Here is a 19943-nt window from a genome sequence, read left to right as displayed (position 1 = left end):
TAACCAGTTGTTGTTTTTTTTACTGAGAGACTAATTAGGACTGTTTTAATATAATTTACCATAAACACGTTTATATCATGCTATATGTGTAATGCGCTGCCTGAATGTGTGACTAGCTTCAAAGAATTAACTCATTCTCACCACTAATTATACCAATTGACCAATTAAATTTACTCAGAGTGCTTCCTCTCTGCTTTGGACTACTCTTTATCCACCTGTTTAGACTGGCTGCTTCGACTTGTTTGGGGTTGATTTACGTCACATGAAATGCAGTCTTTTATTCCTTAATAGTGAATAATTTGCCCGTACGACCATCGACTTTTTTTCTTATCCTATTTCAGACGAAAGGCATGTGATTGGCTGCGGGATCCGGGCTCCTCCTATGATTGGCTACTCCTTGTTTCCGGGGCCCCGTTGTGCCCTTTCTGACGTTTCTCTCGGTCTGCCCCGAGATAGACTGGAGAGAATGGCTGCCAGTGGAGGTTCGCAAAAATCTTCATTGTTTTGTGTAGTAATCAGACTGAAATAACGCCTTCGAAAGTTGAAATGTGTGTGTGTACGTTTCGGTGGAGTATCGTGTTGTAGACTGGCGGAAAGAGTCGTGACATGTTGCAGAGTCGTTGAAAGGAGTCGAGCTCTAAACGACTCCTCAAAAGTGTTGGTTGTCGTTAGCCTCGCTATGCGGCTAATGCTAGCCGCCTGGCTAACTTTCGGCCGGTTAGCTTGCCACAGCTGATTGTGTAAACACTTGTTTATGACAAGAGACAAAGGTTAGACAACTGTGGCTACAGTTACCGTCCTCGGTGGTGTCGCTCCAGACGGTGTGCTAACACAACGTTACGTCCTTCCGAGGTCAAAATGTTTGGTGCCTTTTGAGTTAATATCGCCCTTTTAAATCTCGTAATGTTGTGTCAAAAGAAAGCTCGCTAATGTTAGCTCGGTGCCTAGCTGTCTGCTAAAAGTTGCGCTTTGCTTAACAACTGGCTAACGTCACGGTACGCTTTACTGTTTTGATTTTGTGAGAGATGACCAGCCATCATTTCGACAAACAATTAAGAGACATTACATAGTTTGTATTCCTCCAGGTGTCTCTCAGCCCAGTTAGCCACCCACACAGTGGACGTTACTGCAGTCACCGGTCAGTGCGAGATGTTAGCAAGCTAGCTACCACCTGGCGAGACATTAGTTTACTACACACTCACCGCGAGCCTTTTGTCCTGTCAACACGAGGTGTTTGTTGGGAAAGTGTTTGTTCCTTGGCAGCTGAGGATAGACGACTACATATAGGGAGAAACGCTGCAGCAGGTCCGGCCGACACTTGTGTAACTTGCCAGACAACTCGCGTAATAAGTAACAATACTTTGCGGACACGACTATAGGGGCATTTCATCCACGAGTTTATTTGTAGGCCAAAACGTTGCCCATGCCATCGGTCGGGCAGCGAGATTATGAAACACTTTGGTATAGTGAGAAACGTTCAGATGGGGAACAGACGAGTAAAATGTGGTGGGATGTTGCTGGACCTGCCACAGTCATTTATATATCTGCACCGTGTGTACTCTTTTTCATATACACTGTCAATTGTAATATTCAAATTAACATTGATTTTGTTATCTATTTTAAGACCAGATGTTGCAATTAATTTACAGTAAACATTTTGTCAGGCATTTAGTTTTTCTTTTAGCATCGTTTAGAATTAGAATCAACTTGGTCATTATTTTAAACACCTGTGTCATCTCAAACTAATGTTTTTGTTTTGTCCAGACTGCTCAACTATATACAAGGGAATGAATTAAAAGAGCTCAAAATGCGAACATGAATGACTATTTCCCTGCTTGAATGTTAAGAGCCTTTATCAAATCCCTTTTTTCTTTTACAAAAGTCTGGTCATGTCTTTTAGTATGCTGTGTGGTGTGCATAATGTTTCTAAAGACGCTGTTTTGTTGTTTTTTCTCTCTTTGTGTTGTTCAGAGGTTGGGAAGCTGTTACAAGTACAAAATGGGACACCTCCAAGCACCAACTACAACGGGGTAGACGCTGTTCATGCCTGCAACGTCCTTCAGCAGCTCAAAGCCTTGTATGATGAAGCACAGCTAACAGACATCGTTGTAGAAGTGGACCATGGTATGACTTTTTCATGTCACCGAAATGTCCTCGCAGCCATCAGCCCGTATTTTAGGTGGGTAATGTTGGATATTTACAAATGTTTGTATTTTCCAAATTAAGAGACGGATCTTTTCTTGTCTCTAGAAGCAGCTCGACTACGTATGAACTGATCAATGATGTGACTTGAAAATTCAATGTCCTTGTTAAGTTTTAGCCTGTTTGAATCATCATGTAGTTATTGTGTGAGAGTTGATTCATGTAGTCATAGCATTTGTGTTTTCTCCACCATCACCATCAGGTCCATGTTCACCAGTGGCCTTACAGAGAGCAGCCAGCGTGAGGTCAGAATCGTTGGGGTGGAATCTGAATCCATGAACCTCGTCCTAGACTATGCCTACACATCCAGGGTCATGCTCTCTGAGTCCAATGTCCAGGCCCTGTTCACTGCAGCCAGCATTTTCCAGATTCCTGCATTACAGGATCAGTGTGCCCAGTTCATGATCAGCAGACTAGACCCCCAGAACTGTATTGGGGTCTACATGTTTGCTGATGCGTATGAACATCAGGAGCTGAGGGAACGCTCACAGGACTACATCCGCAAGAAGGTCAGTTTAACATTAGCACAGGATTGGTTTCTTAACAATAATTTGCTTTGTGATTTCATCATTATTCATGCTGCTACCATATTCCTCTTTTCATTCATTATTTTTTAAAAGACATTTTGTTATTTGTGGTTACTGTGCTATCTTTGTCGCTTGTGTGTTTTGGTTGCTAAACATTGACAAATTTTATGTTTTTGCGGTAGTTCTTGTGTGTGTCATGGGAGCAAGAGTTCCTCCAGATGACCAAGGTGCAGTTGGTCAGCATTTTGAACAATGATGACCTCAACGTGGAGAAAGAAGAGCATGTCTATGAGAGCATTGTCCGCTGGTTGGAGCATGATCTGTCTGGCCGTGAGGCTCACCTAGCTGAGGTTTTTTCCCAATGCATCCGTCTGCCCTTGCTGGATGAGGCCTTCCTCAGTCGGATACCTGCCCCCTTTGCTTGTGCCCTTTCCCTGTCTAAGGACCCTGCTGAGGCCAAATCCCGCTTCACTGGCACCAATGGTTGCCCCCAGCGCCTAGGTATGACTGCATCTGAGATGGTCATCTGCTTTGACGCCGCTCACAAACACTCGGGGAAGAAGCAGACGGTGCCTTGCCTGGACACAGCCACAGGACGGGTGTTCAAGCTCTGCAAACCACCCAATGATCTCCGGGAGGTCGGTATCCTGGTGTCCTCAGAGAATGACATCTTCATTGCTGGAGGTTACAGACCGAGCAACAGTGAAGTCTCCATAGACCATCGGGCAGAGAGTGACTTCTGGCAGTACGAACATGCGGGCAACCGTTGGCTTCCACGTGCACCTCTGCTGAGAGCAAGGATAGGCTGCAAGCTTGTGCACTGCTGTGGGAAGCTTTATGCACTGGGAGGCCGAGTATATGAAGGGGATGGGAGAAATGCATTAAAGTCAGTGGAGTGCTATGATGCCAGGGACAACTGTTGGATAGCAGTTAGTCCCATGCCAGTAGCCATGGAGTTTCATAGTGCTGTGGAGTACAGGGACCGCATCTATGTCCTCCAAGGTCAGTTAATGCTGATTTAAAAACAATTCTCATTCATTTATGAAAATGCGTACAGTATTTGACATTTGTATGACAAACATACTTGTTAAAACTGTTGACCACAACTCTAAATTCCATGCATCTTTGTTTTCTACAGGTGAATACTTCTTCTGCTTCGACCCCCGTAAAGACTATTGGAGTCATCTTGCCCCGATGAGTATCCCGCGCAGTCAGGGTCTGGCTGCCTTGCACAAGAACTGCATCTACTACATTGCTGGCATTTGCAGGAACCACCAGCGCACCTTCACCGTGGAGATTTACGACATTGAGAAGAACACATGGTGCCGCACGAGAGATCTGCCCTTTGACCAAGCCACAAGCCCGTATATAAAGGCCATGCTGCTGCAGGGCAAGCTACACCTGTTTGTACGAGCCACACAGGTGATGGTGGAGGAGCACGTGTTTCGCACAAGCCGCAAGAACTCCCTTTACCAGTACGACGATGAGGCAGACATATGGACCAAAGTCTATGAGACGCCTGACCGCCTCTGGGATTTGGGTCGCCATTTTGAATGTGTGGTAGCCAAACTGTACCCACAATGTCTACAGAAAGTGCTTTGAGGTCGCTGGTTTTGTGAAACAAACCAATGAGGCAGAGGGAGTTGTGGAGTACTGCCTGCCTTGTGCCTGGTGTTACCTTGGGTTTGCACCACAAGGACCATTTTTGGTTACGTCTTAAGTCGTTCAAACTTTGGTTTAACATGATCAAAATGGGGTGCTCTTAAAGATTGCAGTATTTTTTTCCCCAGACAGCACCGACTACCCACACTGATGCTTGTTTAACAAAACCGTACAATGAATTATAAGTGCAATTATCCTATTTTTTTTTTTTTTTTTTGCTTGTTGTTGAGCCATGTTGTTCCATTCTTTGTTTTAGATGCATATAGATTAGGATTTTTACAAATAATGCGCATGCAAATGAGGGTATTGGCAGGATAAAAGTGCCCTCTGGAGATAGATGCTATGTGTCAGCATAAAGTGAAAATCAAAATATATATATATTAAAATTAACTATATAAACTATATATACATACGGGTAATACGAGTACCATAGCTCTTTAGTTGATTGCTGGCTCTAAAGTTTTGTTTTTCTATTGTTTGCAAGTCTCTTCATCTTTTTTTATAGATGAGTTTTAATTTGAAGTGTGCTTGTGATTTACATTACTTTAGTGTTTATGAAGCTTGTATGGTAGTTTCAAGGCTCCCTCTTCCTTCACATGCGTCAGTGTGTCAAACAATACACTATGTGTGGCTTCCAAGCTATTTTTAAGTTTTGTTTGAGATTCCAGTTGCATGGGGGCTCACACCTCCCACTCTTTGAGTTGGCATCCATTTTGTGTCACGTGCGAAGACAACTTAAGTGAAAGGTTAGAATACTCACTCTCCACATTGGAGAAATAAGGACGGAGTCAAATGGCAACACTAAGTGGAACGTTCAGACCAACTAACAGGCTTACCTCAGAAACTTCACATATGTTTGATTAGGTGAAAAGGGACATTTCAGGACATGGTGTTGATGAAGCAATTGTGTGAAAGGCTCGGTTAAGCGTTGAGCTCGGTTGAGGTTGTTTTTGACATTGGATTATAATCGGTTAAAAAAAAAGGTTGAAAGTCTTGGTCTTAAATGCCAAAAAAAGCATTTGAGGTCTTGTTGAGCTGAACATTGAAAAGATTTTTGTAGTAGCAATAAGTCATGGAACTGTGATCAGGCTATATTACATTATATTACCTTAGTAAAATGCATTACTTTTGTGTGCTTGTCTCGCTGGTGAAAATCACAACAGTTCCAGTGATTGTGTGGCTGCATGGTGCAGGCTTGAAGTAATGGTGTAATTTGGTGCAGATCATTTGGAACGCCGATGTGCCTCTGGCTTAAAGGGGGCCGACAGATCCAAAAAAAAAGCTCCTCCCGACGAGGAAGAATATCAGAAAAGTCTTACTCAGCGTTGCACTGAATTACTCTCCACTTCAGCAGTCCGAAACTGCAAACTTTTCTCAAGCACCCTCCTGAACAAGCAGACTTTATGAACAAGTCAGGGTGTCTCGGGTGTTATTTCATTACTCATGGGTCCGTCTTTACACACCATCCACACAGAGGGCACAAATTGTTGGTGCTGTTTTTTTCTTTTGTCTTTTTTTTGTTTTGTTTTGACAATCTTGTATAGAAGAATTGATCCCACCACTGAGTGGCGTTCCCTGTGAAAGTGTGACATTTTCAGTACCGTCAATTTCCTCATGCAGGTTTTCTGTGTCATCTTTGCACTACACTTTTCTCTTTGTTTCATTTGAAAGAGTACTCCCTTTTTTGTTACGAAAAAAAAAAGGGTTTCAGTAACCACATAGCAATCATCAACGAGATTTACATGGAAACGGATATCGTCAGTAAGGACTTGAGGATATGATGTAACTTCTCCAAGAGAAGATCCACTGTTGGCTGACTAGGAGCTCGTGTTTTATTGGCCCGGCTTGAACAATGCCGTCAAACCAGAAGGTTTGAGCTCCATCCACATGTCTCCAGACGGCCATTTGAGAACTAAGAATGGAGAACTCTCAGGATTTCTACTGATACACAGTACTGTATTTAAATGTTTTTGGTATGTGTAATATACTGTACTATAGGTTTGCTGTACTTGCACAGTTTTTTAAAAACTTCTCTTCAGTTTCTTTTATAACTTGAAAAACATAGATGTGATTTTCTTTTTGTTGTCTCCGAGGGCTGTTTTTTTTTCTTTATGTAATTGCCTATTTAGTTATGGTAGCGTAATCCTGATTTGTTGAGATAAAAGATCACCGCCCCTCCCCCTCGCCCCCACTATCTCTCCTCAGTAGTACAGTAGTATTTCTTTGTAACATCTCACTACAAGTAAGAATTACAGATCAAGTAACTAAATGGTCACGTTTGCCTCACGTTTCATACACCAGTCATGTAAAACAACAAGCTAGGAGGAGTTAGAGGCCTCGGGCTGCAATGCACAGCTCGTTTTGGTCATTTTCATGTGTCACTTATGGGTGCTATTCCATTATGTTCATGCTTTTTTCTTTTGCTGGTTTTGTCCGTTTTGGGTTTCGGGTTATAGTGGTGGTTGAGCTCAACTGTGAAATTCACATTGCACATAATTTGAAAAATAAAACTATTAAAAGTGAAACAACTGTGTTGATTTTCTTTTACCAGTAGGCCAGTATCGGTCACATTCACAGAGTAAAAACAGGTCAACCTACAGAAGTGACTTATGTCTGTTGTAACCGGCTCAGCTCGTGGGCTCGCCTACAAAGCAGTGTGACCTTAAGGCGAGGTTAAACAACGTGACGACGAGGCAAAGGCTACAAAATGAGCCTGAAACCAGCCGAACCGCGAGAGGAAAAAAAAAAACCCTCCAAGTCACCAGCACGTGGCGTGTTTGTGTGAGAGAGACACGTGACCAGACGTCTAATAAAGCAGGAGGCTGAAACTTCTGGTCACCAACTGGGGAGAGGAACGTGGCGCGAAGTCGCTCGGTGAAAAGGTAAAGTGTACTTGCAACCTTTGTACTTTACACGTGGTGTGTTTTCTCGGGGACTTGCGGGTTCATTAACACGGCAGCGACGTTGTGTGGGACTGGTTTCGACAACTGCCCACGTGTGAAGTATCTCCTCCGGTCCGACGCTCTTCAGGGGAAGAGGAAAGATGACCACGACCCGTCTCTCATTGGGGTCGCTTGTTTTTTTAGTTTGACGTTGACGTCTAGAGTTTGTGCAACAAGCTCGTCGGTCTCGCTCCGTGTGGACGTGAAGCGTTTCCTGCCCGAATTTGTCGTTGCAGTTTGTATCTGCAGTCCACGGATGCAAATATTTGTGTGCAGATGTCGACTCGCTGCTCACTACTCCCACAACTGCTTTAATAACACGAGATCGACTTTTCTCAACTGTTGGAGCTCACGTATTTAGGTAGATAGATACTTTATTCATCCCCAAGGGGGGAATTACAGTGTATATGAAGTGTATCTACAATAAAGAAGGCATATTGTCACTTGTTGGCTCTGTATTGTTAGAGGCTCAACAACGCTCCACTTTCATTTCTTCATGTTGCTCTTCCATATTCAGCATTTCTCATCTAATCATTGTGAACATATTGCTATTCAGTTATAGCCTTGTGCTTACAAACATTTAACGAATATTAACATGCCTTTGACAGCATCACTTACAATTTACTTGCTATAAATTAGTCCATAGTACATATGTTTTGTTGTTTTAATAATACAATGCCACTATGTTCCCCCCTGTTGAAACAGGAACATGTCCCCTGCTCCAGCAAATGAGTTGGGCTACAAACCCCTGGATGGTGGTTGGGGCTGGATGGTGGTGTTTGGTGCCCACATTTCGATTGGATTTGCGTACTCCACGCCCAAAGTTCTCTCCATTTTCTTCCATGAGATCCAAGAAAACCTAAAGGCCAGCTCCAGTGAAATAGCATTGATCCCCTCCATCATGCTCGCTGTTATGTATGCAGGCGGTGAGTTCATTCAATCATTGTCCGTTATGTTGGCCTGGTCAAATGGAAAAAAATAATCATCATCATCACTAGCGTTCCCTGTGACCAAATAAGTATTTCACATATCAGTTTCTTTACCAGGTAGCAGTGATATGTGCCTGCAAAGTCTGGGAAGAAGAAGTAGAAGACTGGGGTGGAATAGGGACTTATCAAATCTTCCAATTTTGGGCTTCTTCGTCCCCTCAAATTCTCTAAAAGCCAAAGGAAAGCTGCTTCAATGCTTCTTTTCCTATCTCCTTTAAGTAGACTGGACTATCCTTTACCAAAGGAGATGATGTTGACGCATAATTTACTGCAGGACCAAGATTTAAAGCAACAAAACACTGTTCATGAAAACAAATACGATGCCTATCTTACAATGATTCAACAATTATTTCCATACAGACATACACTAATTGTGATTCATGTTGATAAATATCAGTGGACAGTTGTAAACATTACGTTTTTAAATTAATGTCACATGAGTTACTGCACCCACTGAAATAGTTTTAGTGTTTCTAATAAGAGGCATGACGTTAGCGAGCATGTGTTGCTCACCTGACTTAAATCTAATGATCCACACAGTCACATCTGCTGCTTTTTAATTTGAATGTCCAGAATTATTTTTATTTGATAATTGTAATATTTGATAGTTCTTTGCAATCATTTTGTACTATTATTACAACAGATAACTTGTTAGAGTTAAATAATTAATTTATTGTTTGAACATATCTCAGGCTTCATCTGAACAATTCTTCCGGCTATATTTGGCCTGTAAAATGTTATTCGGTAAATCAGAAGAGCAGATTTAGAATAACTGAACATTGTGTGCACGCATTAGGAGGCATAAAGTCACAATGTGCTTCCTAATGCACAATGTCCCGCATTATTCAAGTAAAATGTATTTAGCAATAATAATGCGGGACAGTGGAGACGCAGCCATTTCATACAGGAGTCGCGTGAGGATCTACCAATGCTCATTCACCCCACAGCGGTTCATACAAGGTGCTTCCACGCGACACCGTTTTTACTTGAAGTCCTTTATGAGTAGTTTTGCTTTTCCTCTTCAACATTCAAGTTCAATACCGACTGTATGTACATGTTTTGGGGGGTTATCTAAGCTCTTAAAGAAGAGTTTTGCCGAGAGAGAACATGTAATTTGCAATGTTTGAATCTACACTCGGGCCTGTAATACCAGTCAGACTAGACAACATCCTGCAGGCACGACTTCTTTACAGAGTGCTTCTCAACGGCTTTTGTGTTGCGTACATGTTTTTTTCCCCCGTCTTTTTTTTCAATCCTTTAAGTAATCTTGTGACCAGATGAATCTTGTGACCACTCACATCTGAGTCTCTGGACAGACAACAAAATGCAGCCTTCCTATTCATTGGAATGGGATTCAGTTGTCGACTCACCATGCAGACGCCAAGACGGATCGCTTATTCAGCAACAACATAACAACAGTGACAATTTGCGTTGGCCACGAAAAAGTCAGTGTAGAACTTTTACATATTTTTACCTATAAAAACAAAAAGCAAAGTCCGACTGGTCGGGGCACATCCCTGCCTTCCCAACGGGCAAAACACATTTGAAATATCTGTTCCACAGTGTGTTAGAGAACTTTGTAAAAGTTGTTTGACAAAATAAAAAGCTTTTAACTCGCATGTATCAGGAGCTGCTTTCAAGGTTACGGGACACCTGAGTGTGTGACTTACCTGCTCTCTACTCGGAGAGGCCGAACTAGTGAAATATTCCTCTCCACTGTGACACAGGCACAGGGCTTTATCATATTGTCCTTGGTGAGGCTTCGGCAATGTCACCCAGTGGAGGAGAGAGACGGGGAATATATCAGAGGAAGGTTCAGCACACTTGGGTCTGACACCGGTTCCCCATGGGAGAGACATGACAGCTTTTTCGGAAAACCTCTGACTCAAGAGGCCCGAATGATGAAGTTATAATGGAAGTAGAAATGGTGGTAGTGCGGGAGATGCCCTATAGTGACACAGCTACAGTGAGAGGGATGATCTATCTTTGACCCCTGCAGGCACCTGGTTAACTATATCAACGGTGGGATGGATATTTTTTTTATTTCTAACGCTGTAGTAAAGTGGTACAGCAGGCACAGTTGTTGAGGACAGTTCCCAACAGCTCGGTATGTTGCGAGAAAAAAAGATAATGAATGAAAGAAAACTCTTAATTGTGACTCAGTTGTGATTGCTTTTATCTAATATGTGTGTTTTTTTTAAATTGTGAGGATTTACAGTTTTTTTTTTAACTTTGTTATCAGGAACTAAATATTTTTGGGTTTGGGACTGTTAATAAAACAAGACATTTCATCTGTCTCCATTGTGCCTTCGGGAATTGTTGTTGACATTTTTTAAACTGCTTTGTGAAAAAGCAATAAGCGGATTTATTGATAATGAAAAGGATCTTTATTTGCAGCCCTGTGTCCTGGTAGATTATTTGTTTGTGGAATAACACCGGTTGATGACACCGTAGCCTGATGCCATCATAATTGGCATGTTGGCATTGCGACACACTAACAGACTCCAGTGTTTAGTAATGCACTGCAGTGGCTTCAAGATAAGATATAGGGAAATGTATTGAAGATGTTCTGTTGACAGTCCAAACTGTGTTTCATGTGGACTTAAGTGTTGGTGTTCTTAGCTTGGCTTATATCCTGCTGCGGTCTGCTGGCTTGATCCTTTTTTTAATTTTTATTTTTCTAGTACATCCATTGATTTTATATCAGTATGGAAGCTTACATATTGTTTTGGAAAATTAAAATACTTTTGTTCGCACAGATTCAGTTTAAGGCAACACGCTTTCCCTCTTTTCACAAATCTGCTTTCTTATGCGCTGATAAATTACTCATCAGCCGTGGTAAACATGCTCTTGAAGTCAGGAGGTGTTTGCCAAACATGTAATCCTCTTATGACTTACTGGGCCGTTTGCAATTATCATCATCCACACAGAAACATTTCCTTGAAAAGCGGCTGAATGTAAGAATTCAATAATCGTGGCAGCATATTTAGTTTGATTGATGCTCTATAAATATAGTAAAATACATGTATATATTGAAGCAATTGGTCTATACAGCAAGTAGAGAAAACATGGTTTTCATTATGATTTGCTGCAGAAGAACTGGTGGTGCAATGTCACTCTTTCAGGCAAGGTTATGAATGAAGGGAAGAGTGACAGCATATAAAAGGCTGTTTAATTGCTGATTGATAATGGAGTATGGCATTTTACATTATATGGGGAGAGTATAATGAGTCGCCAAGTTGCGTCGCAGCGGATGCAAAAGTTTGGAGGTGTTCCATCATTCGTTGTGATCTCCTTTTGCCCTTGCTTTAGTACGAGAGGGAGGACTCGTGCCGCTGCGTGAACCCTTCATCACCAGCAGTTGCCACGTTTATTACTAACTAACTACTAGCTGTTTGTGTTGGGATGTAATAAATCTGAACCCCTCTCTCTTTCTGTTCCTTCTCTTTGCAGGACCGATGAGCAGTTTGTTGGTTAAGCGCTTTGGAAGCCAGCCAATAGTCATACTGGGAGGACTACTGTGTTCAGTCTCTATGATAACTGCTTCTTTTGGGGACTCCATCGTTTACCTCTACCTTTGCATTGGCGTCATAGGAGGTAAAGTACTTTGATCTTTTCAGATAATTGTTTTACAATATCTTGTTGCTGCCTGAAAAGTTTTGGCCAGGTTGATTTATTTTCCTACCGACATACTGGCCTCCATAAGTTGCTACAGCCCAAAGTAAGACAATGTGCCCATGTGTTTGCAATCAGGTGAATAAGCCTAACTAACTAATTCTATGATGAGGATCCTCCGTATATTTACCTCTTTTCTTAGCATTTCCATCAGTCCTGGCTAAGACACTTTGGGGTAGGGAAAGTTTGCAGCGTTTCACATCCTTTCAGAATCTCTGCGTTGCCAGATCTGCTCCCCTTGACTGAACTGACGTGCTGATTGTCGGGGGCTCGGGGCATCTGCCCCGGCTCCTGGGGTGCAGTTAGAGCACCGAGGGGACCACGACCAGGACGGTAATTAAGACAGACCTGTCCCTGATCCCAGAGAGGATGGTCGTCAGTGGCCCTCTGTGCCCTCCCGTAGGCTCCGATCATGGTCGTCACATGGGGGCTCCCCGCCACCCTGAGAGGCTCATTACCCTGCCAAGGACTGTTGTGAAGGATTAATAGGCCCAGCAAGTGGCTGGGCCATGTGTGGTGCCCGGGGGCATGTCTGTGCCCTGCTCTGCTCCCCTGTGCTCTGGCGCACCTCTCAGACATATGCTTACACATATGCATACGCAGATACACACACATATAGGCAAAATGATGAAAAACATCCCAGACTTAGTGAGCGGCTTTTGGTAAATGCGTATCCTTGTCTATTCAGCTCCTAGCCTAATTTGATTGATGTCTTTCTTTGTTGTTCCTCATTATTTTTTTTAGGAGGGACTGTCATTTTGAAGTATGTATGAACAATCCAGGGCAGCTTAATTGCTAGGATAGAAGTTTGTAGAAACATTAAATAGTGAACACCTTTTCCGCTGTGAGGTGCAAAAGTGACTGCAGGGATAGGGCACGCCTCTTCATAGAGCGCTTCCATCTGTATTTTCTCAAAGGCAGTTAAGTATTCAGTTCAGGTTAGTTTCATCTTTTTTTGTAACAGTAGAAACCTCGAGAGTTCAAATCCTAGGTGGTGGCACCTATGGTTAGGCAGTGTTTGCTGGTGGGAAGCTGATGAGGAATTGTGTCCTTATCACGGCACTCGTGAGCCCTCCTGTTTGGTTAGGTCACCTGCATAGGTGGGGGTATTGCCATGCCTCACCATGCCTCACTTCAGGGCTGTGGTTAAATGATGGGACTTTTTATTATGATAATCACCCCGACCAGTTAACATGGAGGTGAAGTTGAAAAACAGGAGAGTTCCTTTAACACTTTTTCTATAAATCTTCCTTTTATATAAATCCTCTTTTTAGACCCACTATTACTTTAGGTTCAGGAAGGTTTTCTCACTGAGGCTTTTTAAAATGTGTTTTTGTTTTTTCAATCTGTGTACTTGCAGGCTGTGGACTCTCCTTAAACCTCAATGCTTCTCTCACCATCATCAGCAAGTATTTCCTGAACAGGCGTCCTTTAGCTAACGGACTAGCCATGGCTGGGAGCCCAGTGTTTCTGTGCATCATGGCCCCTGTCAACCAATATTTACTGGACAAGTTCGGCTGGAGAGGGAGCCTCCTCATCCTCGGTGGTCTGATGCTCAACTGTTGCGTTGCGGGGGCCTTGATGAGGCCTGTCGTTTCTCATCGCAAGCCGAAGAAAGTGGGGGAACAGCCAAATGAGTGCACCAAGCCAAAAATAAGCTGTATGAACAATGCCAAGAAGTTCTTGGATTTGACCTTCTTCAAGGACAGAGGCTTTGTCATCTACCTCATTGGGAACATTATGTTTATCTTCGGTGCCTATGCGCCCATTATGTTCCTGTCAGCCTATGCTGTTAGCCAAGGCGTAGAGGAGTACTCCGCAGCCTATCTGCTCTCTATTATGGGCTTTGTCGATATGTTTGTTCGACCTGGCACTGGCCTTATAGCCAGCAGCAAGTGTATCCGGCCAAGGATTCAGTACTTCTTCGGCTTTGCCATGGTTTTCAATGGCACGTGCCACTTACTGTGCCCACTGATCAAGAGCTATGCCTTCCTCGTGGCATATGCTGTATTTTTTGGCGTGGGATTTGGCATGGTTTTCGCCCTGATATTTGAATGTCTGATGGACCTGATGGGAAATGAGCGTTTCCCCAGTGCCGTTGGACTGGTCACCATCATCGAGTGCATCCCCATGCTGCTGGGACCACCTGTTGCAGGTAACTGCGCACATCGACCATAAACTGTCCATTTACAGAAATAACAGACTCTAAATGTCTGACTTACTGAAATAACAGGATAAAGATGTACACATTTATACAACCACACACACCAAAAAACAAAACATTTTGACAGTAGAAATAAATAGCCAGTTTGGTGCAAGCTCCTTTGTAAATTGTGCAGCACTGACTTACAGCAAAGCAAAGTTCTCTCTTTGTGTGTTTTTCTCTGACTTGGTCACAGCCTATGTATTGTGTTGTATTGTTGTCATTACTGTAAGTTTATCAGTAAGGCTGTTATTGGGTGCACAAAAAAAAGTAATCATAAATAACCATGATTGCTTAGGCTTGTATGAAGTCTACTGTAGGATTTGGCCTCTATGTAAATTGTGGATTACAACTCAAAGCTGAGAAGCGGGGGGTTTTCTGCGCCCTTTACATTTACCATTTTGATATTGCATATTGTGGGATATTGAAAACAACAGACACACAGTCTCACACACACTTCCTGTGTTACACTCCATCTAATGAATGAAGCTGTGTTCTGGCTGCATGACCCAATCGTGATTCCAACCAAACTATTTTTGAAAGACAGACTTTTTTTTAAATAACCCAAAAGAATATTCTATGTTTTTTTACCAAAAACAATAGATATTAAAAGAGGAATGCACCTGAAGACTTTTTTTTTAAAAATCTGGTTAAATATGTTGTCTTCAATTAATCGTTGAGTCCCTTTTGATACATGTTGTCAGTGGGGACTCATACAAGGGGTTACAGTCTCTTTAACCTAATTGTATTGCTCAGCATCAAGTTATAAGACGCTTAACTTAACTTGTTCACCAGCCACTCAAATGCAAAAAAACAACAACCTTTTTCCGTCCGGTCACTTACTTTATACCTCCAGCAGTCTTCTGTCTCTAAAAGGGCTTCAGATTGAAGTGTTGGACGGTTACCTTCATGGTCTAAACAACTGTGTAATCCCGAAGATATTGTTTACCCTGTCGGCTTCCCGGCTATTTTGAGATTAGTGCACTTTTGAAAACTCCCACTATATAACACTCTTCTCTCGAGTCAATAAAAACAGAAGCATGCTATCTAATGACAGTAACGGCCTCTAAAAATGGAGCAAATTGTTTTCAGTGTCAAATTGTCATCAACAGGACAAAAGCACTTTGCATTAAGGTATTGCTGCGTTCTGCTGAGGTCACTAATGACTTTAAGAAAGAGAATTGATCTCAAAGAACTATTTTCACTGTGTTGGACACATATTGTGTAACAAAATACCACATAAGTCAAAAGAGCCAGCCCAGTATGGCAAAAATAATGTTGCATAATGTGTATGTAATCACGTGAATTGTATCAGTCAAGAGGAATAGGTGAAAATAAGCAGCTGACACTTTTCACAGAATTGTAAATTGTAATTTATAATGAATGTAGTTATTTGTTGCCCATATCAAGTTATTTACACAACCCAAACTCACAAATGTGTCCCAGAGGTCCTCTGTACAACATACGGTTGAACATCCTCCATCGATAGTGATACAAAAGTGAATTGCGGTTGATTGGCCTCAGGATGGTCTCTGCCATCATTTATCCTTATGTGATTGAATAAGCTAGGTGACATTTTTAGCCAATTTTGTTCTCCATCACGTTAACCACATGCACGTATGTGGAATGAGTGTGCGTTTTCAATAGCATGAAGAGTTATCTTCTCACCCACGGAGCTAGTACTGTATACGTAAGTGATGTACTCAAAAAACTGTCAGGCATAAGTTCTTATTTGTTATTCAGCTTGTGCACCAATCAATATATCAACATTCAAGAGCTGTCTCTTTAGTGACCAAAGTAAATACACTGAGGGCGTGCGGCGCTCTATCTGCATGACTTCATCAGCTGTACGTATCGGCCCACTGACAAACTTTTCCTTTGCCTCCAACCGGAGTTCTAATGAGGTGAACGTGAATAGGCCCCCCAGTTTGTCTGGTGCGACCCGGTTCTGAGGCGCTCATTAAATAGGGTAAATAAGTGCCTCCCTGCACGTCTCACGTTCTCCTCCAGAGGGCACAATCGTTATATCTCCCCCAACAAGTCCGCTTGTTACTGCACCCCCAAACCTCCGGGTCAGTCCAATTAGGAGAAAGTGAGGTAAGTGGGTGTAATTAGCCTTTTGCTTTGGGTGTTTAATGACGCTCAGTTCAAACTCCCATTGAAGTCCAGTACCTGGGCCATAATTAAGCTGTGAATACATAAAAAAAAAGAAAGAGGTGACCATGCCAGATGGATTTAATTACCGCTCAGCCAATCATGGGCTGACCTTATGAGGGTGACGTCGTTGTCTACATGCAGTAGATGAGTGCTATCAATCAGACGGTACAGACTGCATTGAGATCCAAATTCAAAGTGACCCCTCCTCATATAGTACAAGACATTAATAGTACATAATATATACACACACACACATTGTTGATTGCGGTCAAGATGGCAATTGGCTTCCTTACGGAGTCGTAGCAGGACAATGCGTTTTTAATTTAATAGATTATGGTGAGATACTGAAACTTGGTATGTAATATAGGTACCTTCTACACTGTTGAGAGTGTTGTTGACAACCTGGCACACTTACCTGAGATCGGTCAAAGTAAATATGTGTATACAGGTATTGTCAAATAATTATTCCTGTGTTAAATTACTCTTTTATTGCATCAATAAGTCTCTGAAATGGTATAAAAGGAAGGATTGTAGTATACTGAGATGGAAAGACAGACAGGAAGTTATACATGCTGAGACAGAGAGATCCTCCACACCTAAAGGGGGGGAGGTGGGGTTAAGACCCGGAAAACCTGGAGGCTTAAATCTGATCTAAACTGCATTTGTCACTTTTCTGCAGACTTTGGCTCGATATTTATGGCTCTGAGAATGGGACTCTCTTCTGATTCGTTTTGGTAGCAGCCGTCCAAATTGCCTTCCCAGAGATGCAGGCAGAGCCAGGAAGGGTGTAATGGCCCTCTGTCATTTCCGACATGGCTCTTCTCAAATTGTCCCCTGCTCACTTCTCAATACCTCAAACATACAGAGAAGCCAAGAGTTTGGTCTTGCTCTTCACCTTCAAACTTGTAAAGTGGTCGAATAAAGATACTATTCAGTAACAGGGCTTTTTATGGTGTACAACATTCCTGACTGTGTTTGTTTAGACATCGTGTGGCATCAAATGGGTACAAGTGACGCTCCCTCGGATTGAATATTTCTTCTTTGTCCCCTTCTGCCCTTCTCCACACAGGGTTACTGGTGGACATTTTTGACTACAAGTACCTTTTCTTCATGTGTGGCTCCGTGATCGTGGCTGGAGGGCTCTTCATCTTCGTCATGAACATCTACAACTACTACATGCTGGAGAAGGAGAAGCCAGCAGAGGTCAGGGAGCAGAACCAAATGACCATAGAGAACCAGGACCAGGGGAGCGCCTCAGCCTGAAGAGAGTAACGGAGCCAGAGAAGGCAAATTCAATGGCAATTAAATGTAACTCGCCAGTCAGGAGGTGCCGTTTAATTATTGCAGGAGGAGAGAGTCTGACGAGGTGACACGGTTTTAAAGGAGCGCCACTCAAAGCCGAAGCGGTCTGAGACGATGTAGAACACATGACGCCAATGTGGCATTTCTGTTTGTTTCATGTATTTATTGGAGGGATGTTACCGTGTCTCCAAATCCAACTGATGTTTTCACGACTATTTTTAGATTCTTCAGTAGAAGTTTGAGTAAGAAACGAGTCACATGCTTGTTTGTGCAAAATTCTCAAGTCACAAGTGATGCCTCAATGCACACGGCCTCAGTATCAGTTATTGTTCAGCTCTCTCTCACATGATCATGAGCAAACACGTTATGTCTTTAAATTTCCGAGCCGTTTGTTGCACGGTATTCTAATCCGTCTCATGTTATTTGTTATGAAATCATAAAACTGGTTTCGCACATGAAATACTGTAACAGAGACATGGAAGTATTTTAAAGTGCAACTATATGCTTTACGAGTGCACAACTTGAACCTGAAGTGTTGCATACCGTAAAACTTCAATTAAAAGCCGGCCCCAATTGCGTCACGGAGCCCTTTTAACGCAGGCCTCGATTGGACTGCGGGTGACTTATTCCAATATAGACATGTCACATATCGTGAAATTGATTAGATTTTCCACAATTAAATCGTTCAGTTAATTTTACTGAAACCACAAGTAGCAAAGTATTATTCATTCAGATTTACCGGCATAGTAAATAGGGCGAGACCCAAGGCCTTTACTCTTTTACATTCAAAGCTCCTATTGAGGTTTAAAAACAAAGCTTCAAATGACAACTATTTGCCCCCCCCCTAAAATAAATAATTATATAATCTTATAGTGCCGTTATATTGCTACGAGACAGCCCTCTTAATAAAACATGTTTTGACGACAGTGAAGGCTAAATGCCAACACATTTAGTTTGCTTAAAAATGTGAATTTGTACATCCATCTCTTTTCAATAAATTGTCTCATATAGGTGCCAGTTGAGTCCTGGGCTATTAATTGCAGTTTTATGGTAATAGTGTTTTTAAAATTGTTGTCAGTCTTTATTTAATTTGAATGTGTTATGAAAAAATGATGTTTATGCCACAATACTGTAATAATTTTGTCTTGACATTTAGCAGTGACATTTGTTATCTGGATGAGAATGGATGGATTTGTAAGTACTGTTAATTGATTTGTTTCTGTTGTGTATTTGATTTGTTGCTGCTATTGTGTATTTGCACATGTGAGTGAGTGCATTTGCTCGAGTGGGTGACAAAGAAAGAATGTATGAGAAATAATCCTAAATCTTGATACTATAGGTTTCATGTTTCAAGGTGATGGCAGCTTATTGTTAACCAGATAATTTAAGCATTGTTTTGTTTAAGAGCTGTATTTCATTTTATTACATCTTATACGCACATGAGGCAAACCATGTACAACTGAGACCATTGATAACATTATTGTTAAGCTTCATAAAATCCTTTTTTGTAAACTTATTTTTGTGTTTTATTTATATATATATATTTTGAAGTCAGACATATTTATTGTGGGTGAGTTTGTTTCCCAAATGAGGAGGAGGAGGAGTAGTCTCATTCCTTTCATTGCTTATTGTAAAACGTTGAGTTAAATGACACACGGACACGAGAGAAAAGGCTTCAAATCGAGATCGACTACGTAGCCTCTCGGTGTTGGTTGCTGTGTCCAATTTTTCACGACAATTAGAAGACTGGGGAACACGTTTAGAAATGTCAGCAGCTTAAGGGCGTGAGCACCTAATGAAGCAACGCCCGGGTGTTCCAGGCGGGTGCTCTGAGCTGAATGCAGCTCCACACACATCAGCAAATCAGTGGGCCAATAAATTAGAAATGCAGGCGCACACACACGCTCACACACACACTGGAGCCATCTCCTGTCCCTTCACTGAGTGTTAGGCAAGGTCTCTGGACATGACAAGGTGGAAAGGTACCCAAGAGGCAAGGCAATGGCCGCTGTGACCGGGAATCTGTTTATCATGATTATGTTTCCTCTCACCTCCGGTTCCCCTCTCGCTGGCTGAGCCTCCCGACAATGTTCTCTCTGAACTCCATGACAGTTGTCCTCATGCGCAATGGTTAAAAAAAAAAAAAAAAATGTTGTTTGATATTCTGATTTATTTTGTGGTTTGTTTTAGTGTCTTACTTATTAATAGACCCGAGGAGGAGCCGACATATTTGCTTGAATTGCTAAATGAAACGGACTTAGTGGCATCCACGTTGGCATGTTGT

The 19943-nt window shown here is 42.2% G+C and overlaps 2 protein-coding genes across 2 annotated transcripts; both read left to right on the top strand.

The window, feature by feature from the left end:
- Positions 1-453: 453 nt before the first annotated feature.
- Positions 454-6919, top strand: kbtbd8 (kelch repeat and BTB (POZ) domain containing 8). Its single transcript, XM_068595296.1, has 5 exons — positions 454-482; positions 1972-2179; positions 2405-2711; positions 2912-3731; positions 3868-6919. Exons 1-5 carry the CDS (start codon positions 467-469, stop codon positions 4329-4331), a joined length of 1815 nt encoding a protein of 604 aa, XP_068451397.1. The 5' UTR covers positions 454-466; the 3' UTR covers positions 4332-6919.
- A 275-nt stretch (positions 6920-7194) lies between these two features.
- LOC137796406 (monocarboxylate transporter 2-like) lies at positions 7195-19117 on the top strand. The gene is made up of 5 exons (XM_068594324.1): positions 7195-7273; positions 8039-8259; positions 11776-11919; positions 13358-14152; positions 17427-19117. Exons 2-5 carry the CDS (start codon positions 8043-8045, stop codon positions 17618-17620), a joined length of 1350 nt encoding a protein of 449 aa, XP_068450425.1. The 5' UTR covers positions 7195-7273; positions 8039-8042; the 3' UTR covers positions 17621-19117.
- The last annotated feature ends 826 nt before the right edge of the window (positions 19118-19943 follow it).

The sequence above is a fragment of the Clinocottus analis genome, unplaced genomic scaffold (assembly GCF_023055335.1).
Source record: "Clinocottus analis isolate CAN_PGR_092001 unplaced genomic scaffold, fCliAna1.0.p SCAF_3, whole genome shotgun sequence".
NCBI classification, from domain to species: domain Eukaryota; kingdom Metazoa; phylum Chordata; class Actinopteri; order Perciformes; family Cottidae; genus Clinocottus; species Clinocottus analis.
This window is presented reverse-complemented; position numbering and strand designations above follow the sequence as displayed.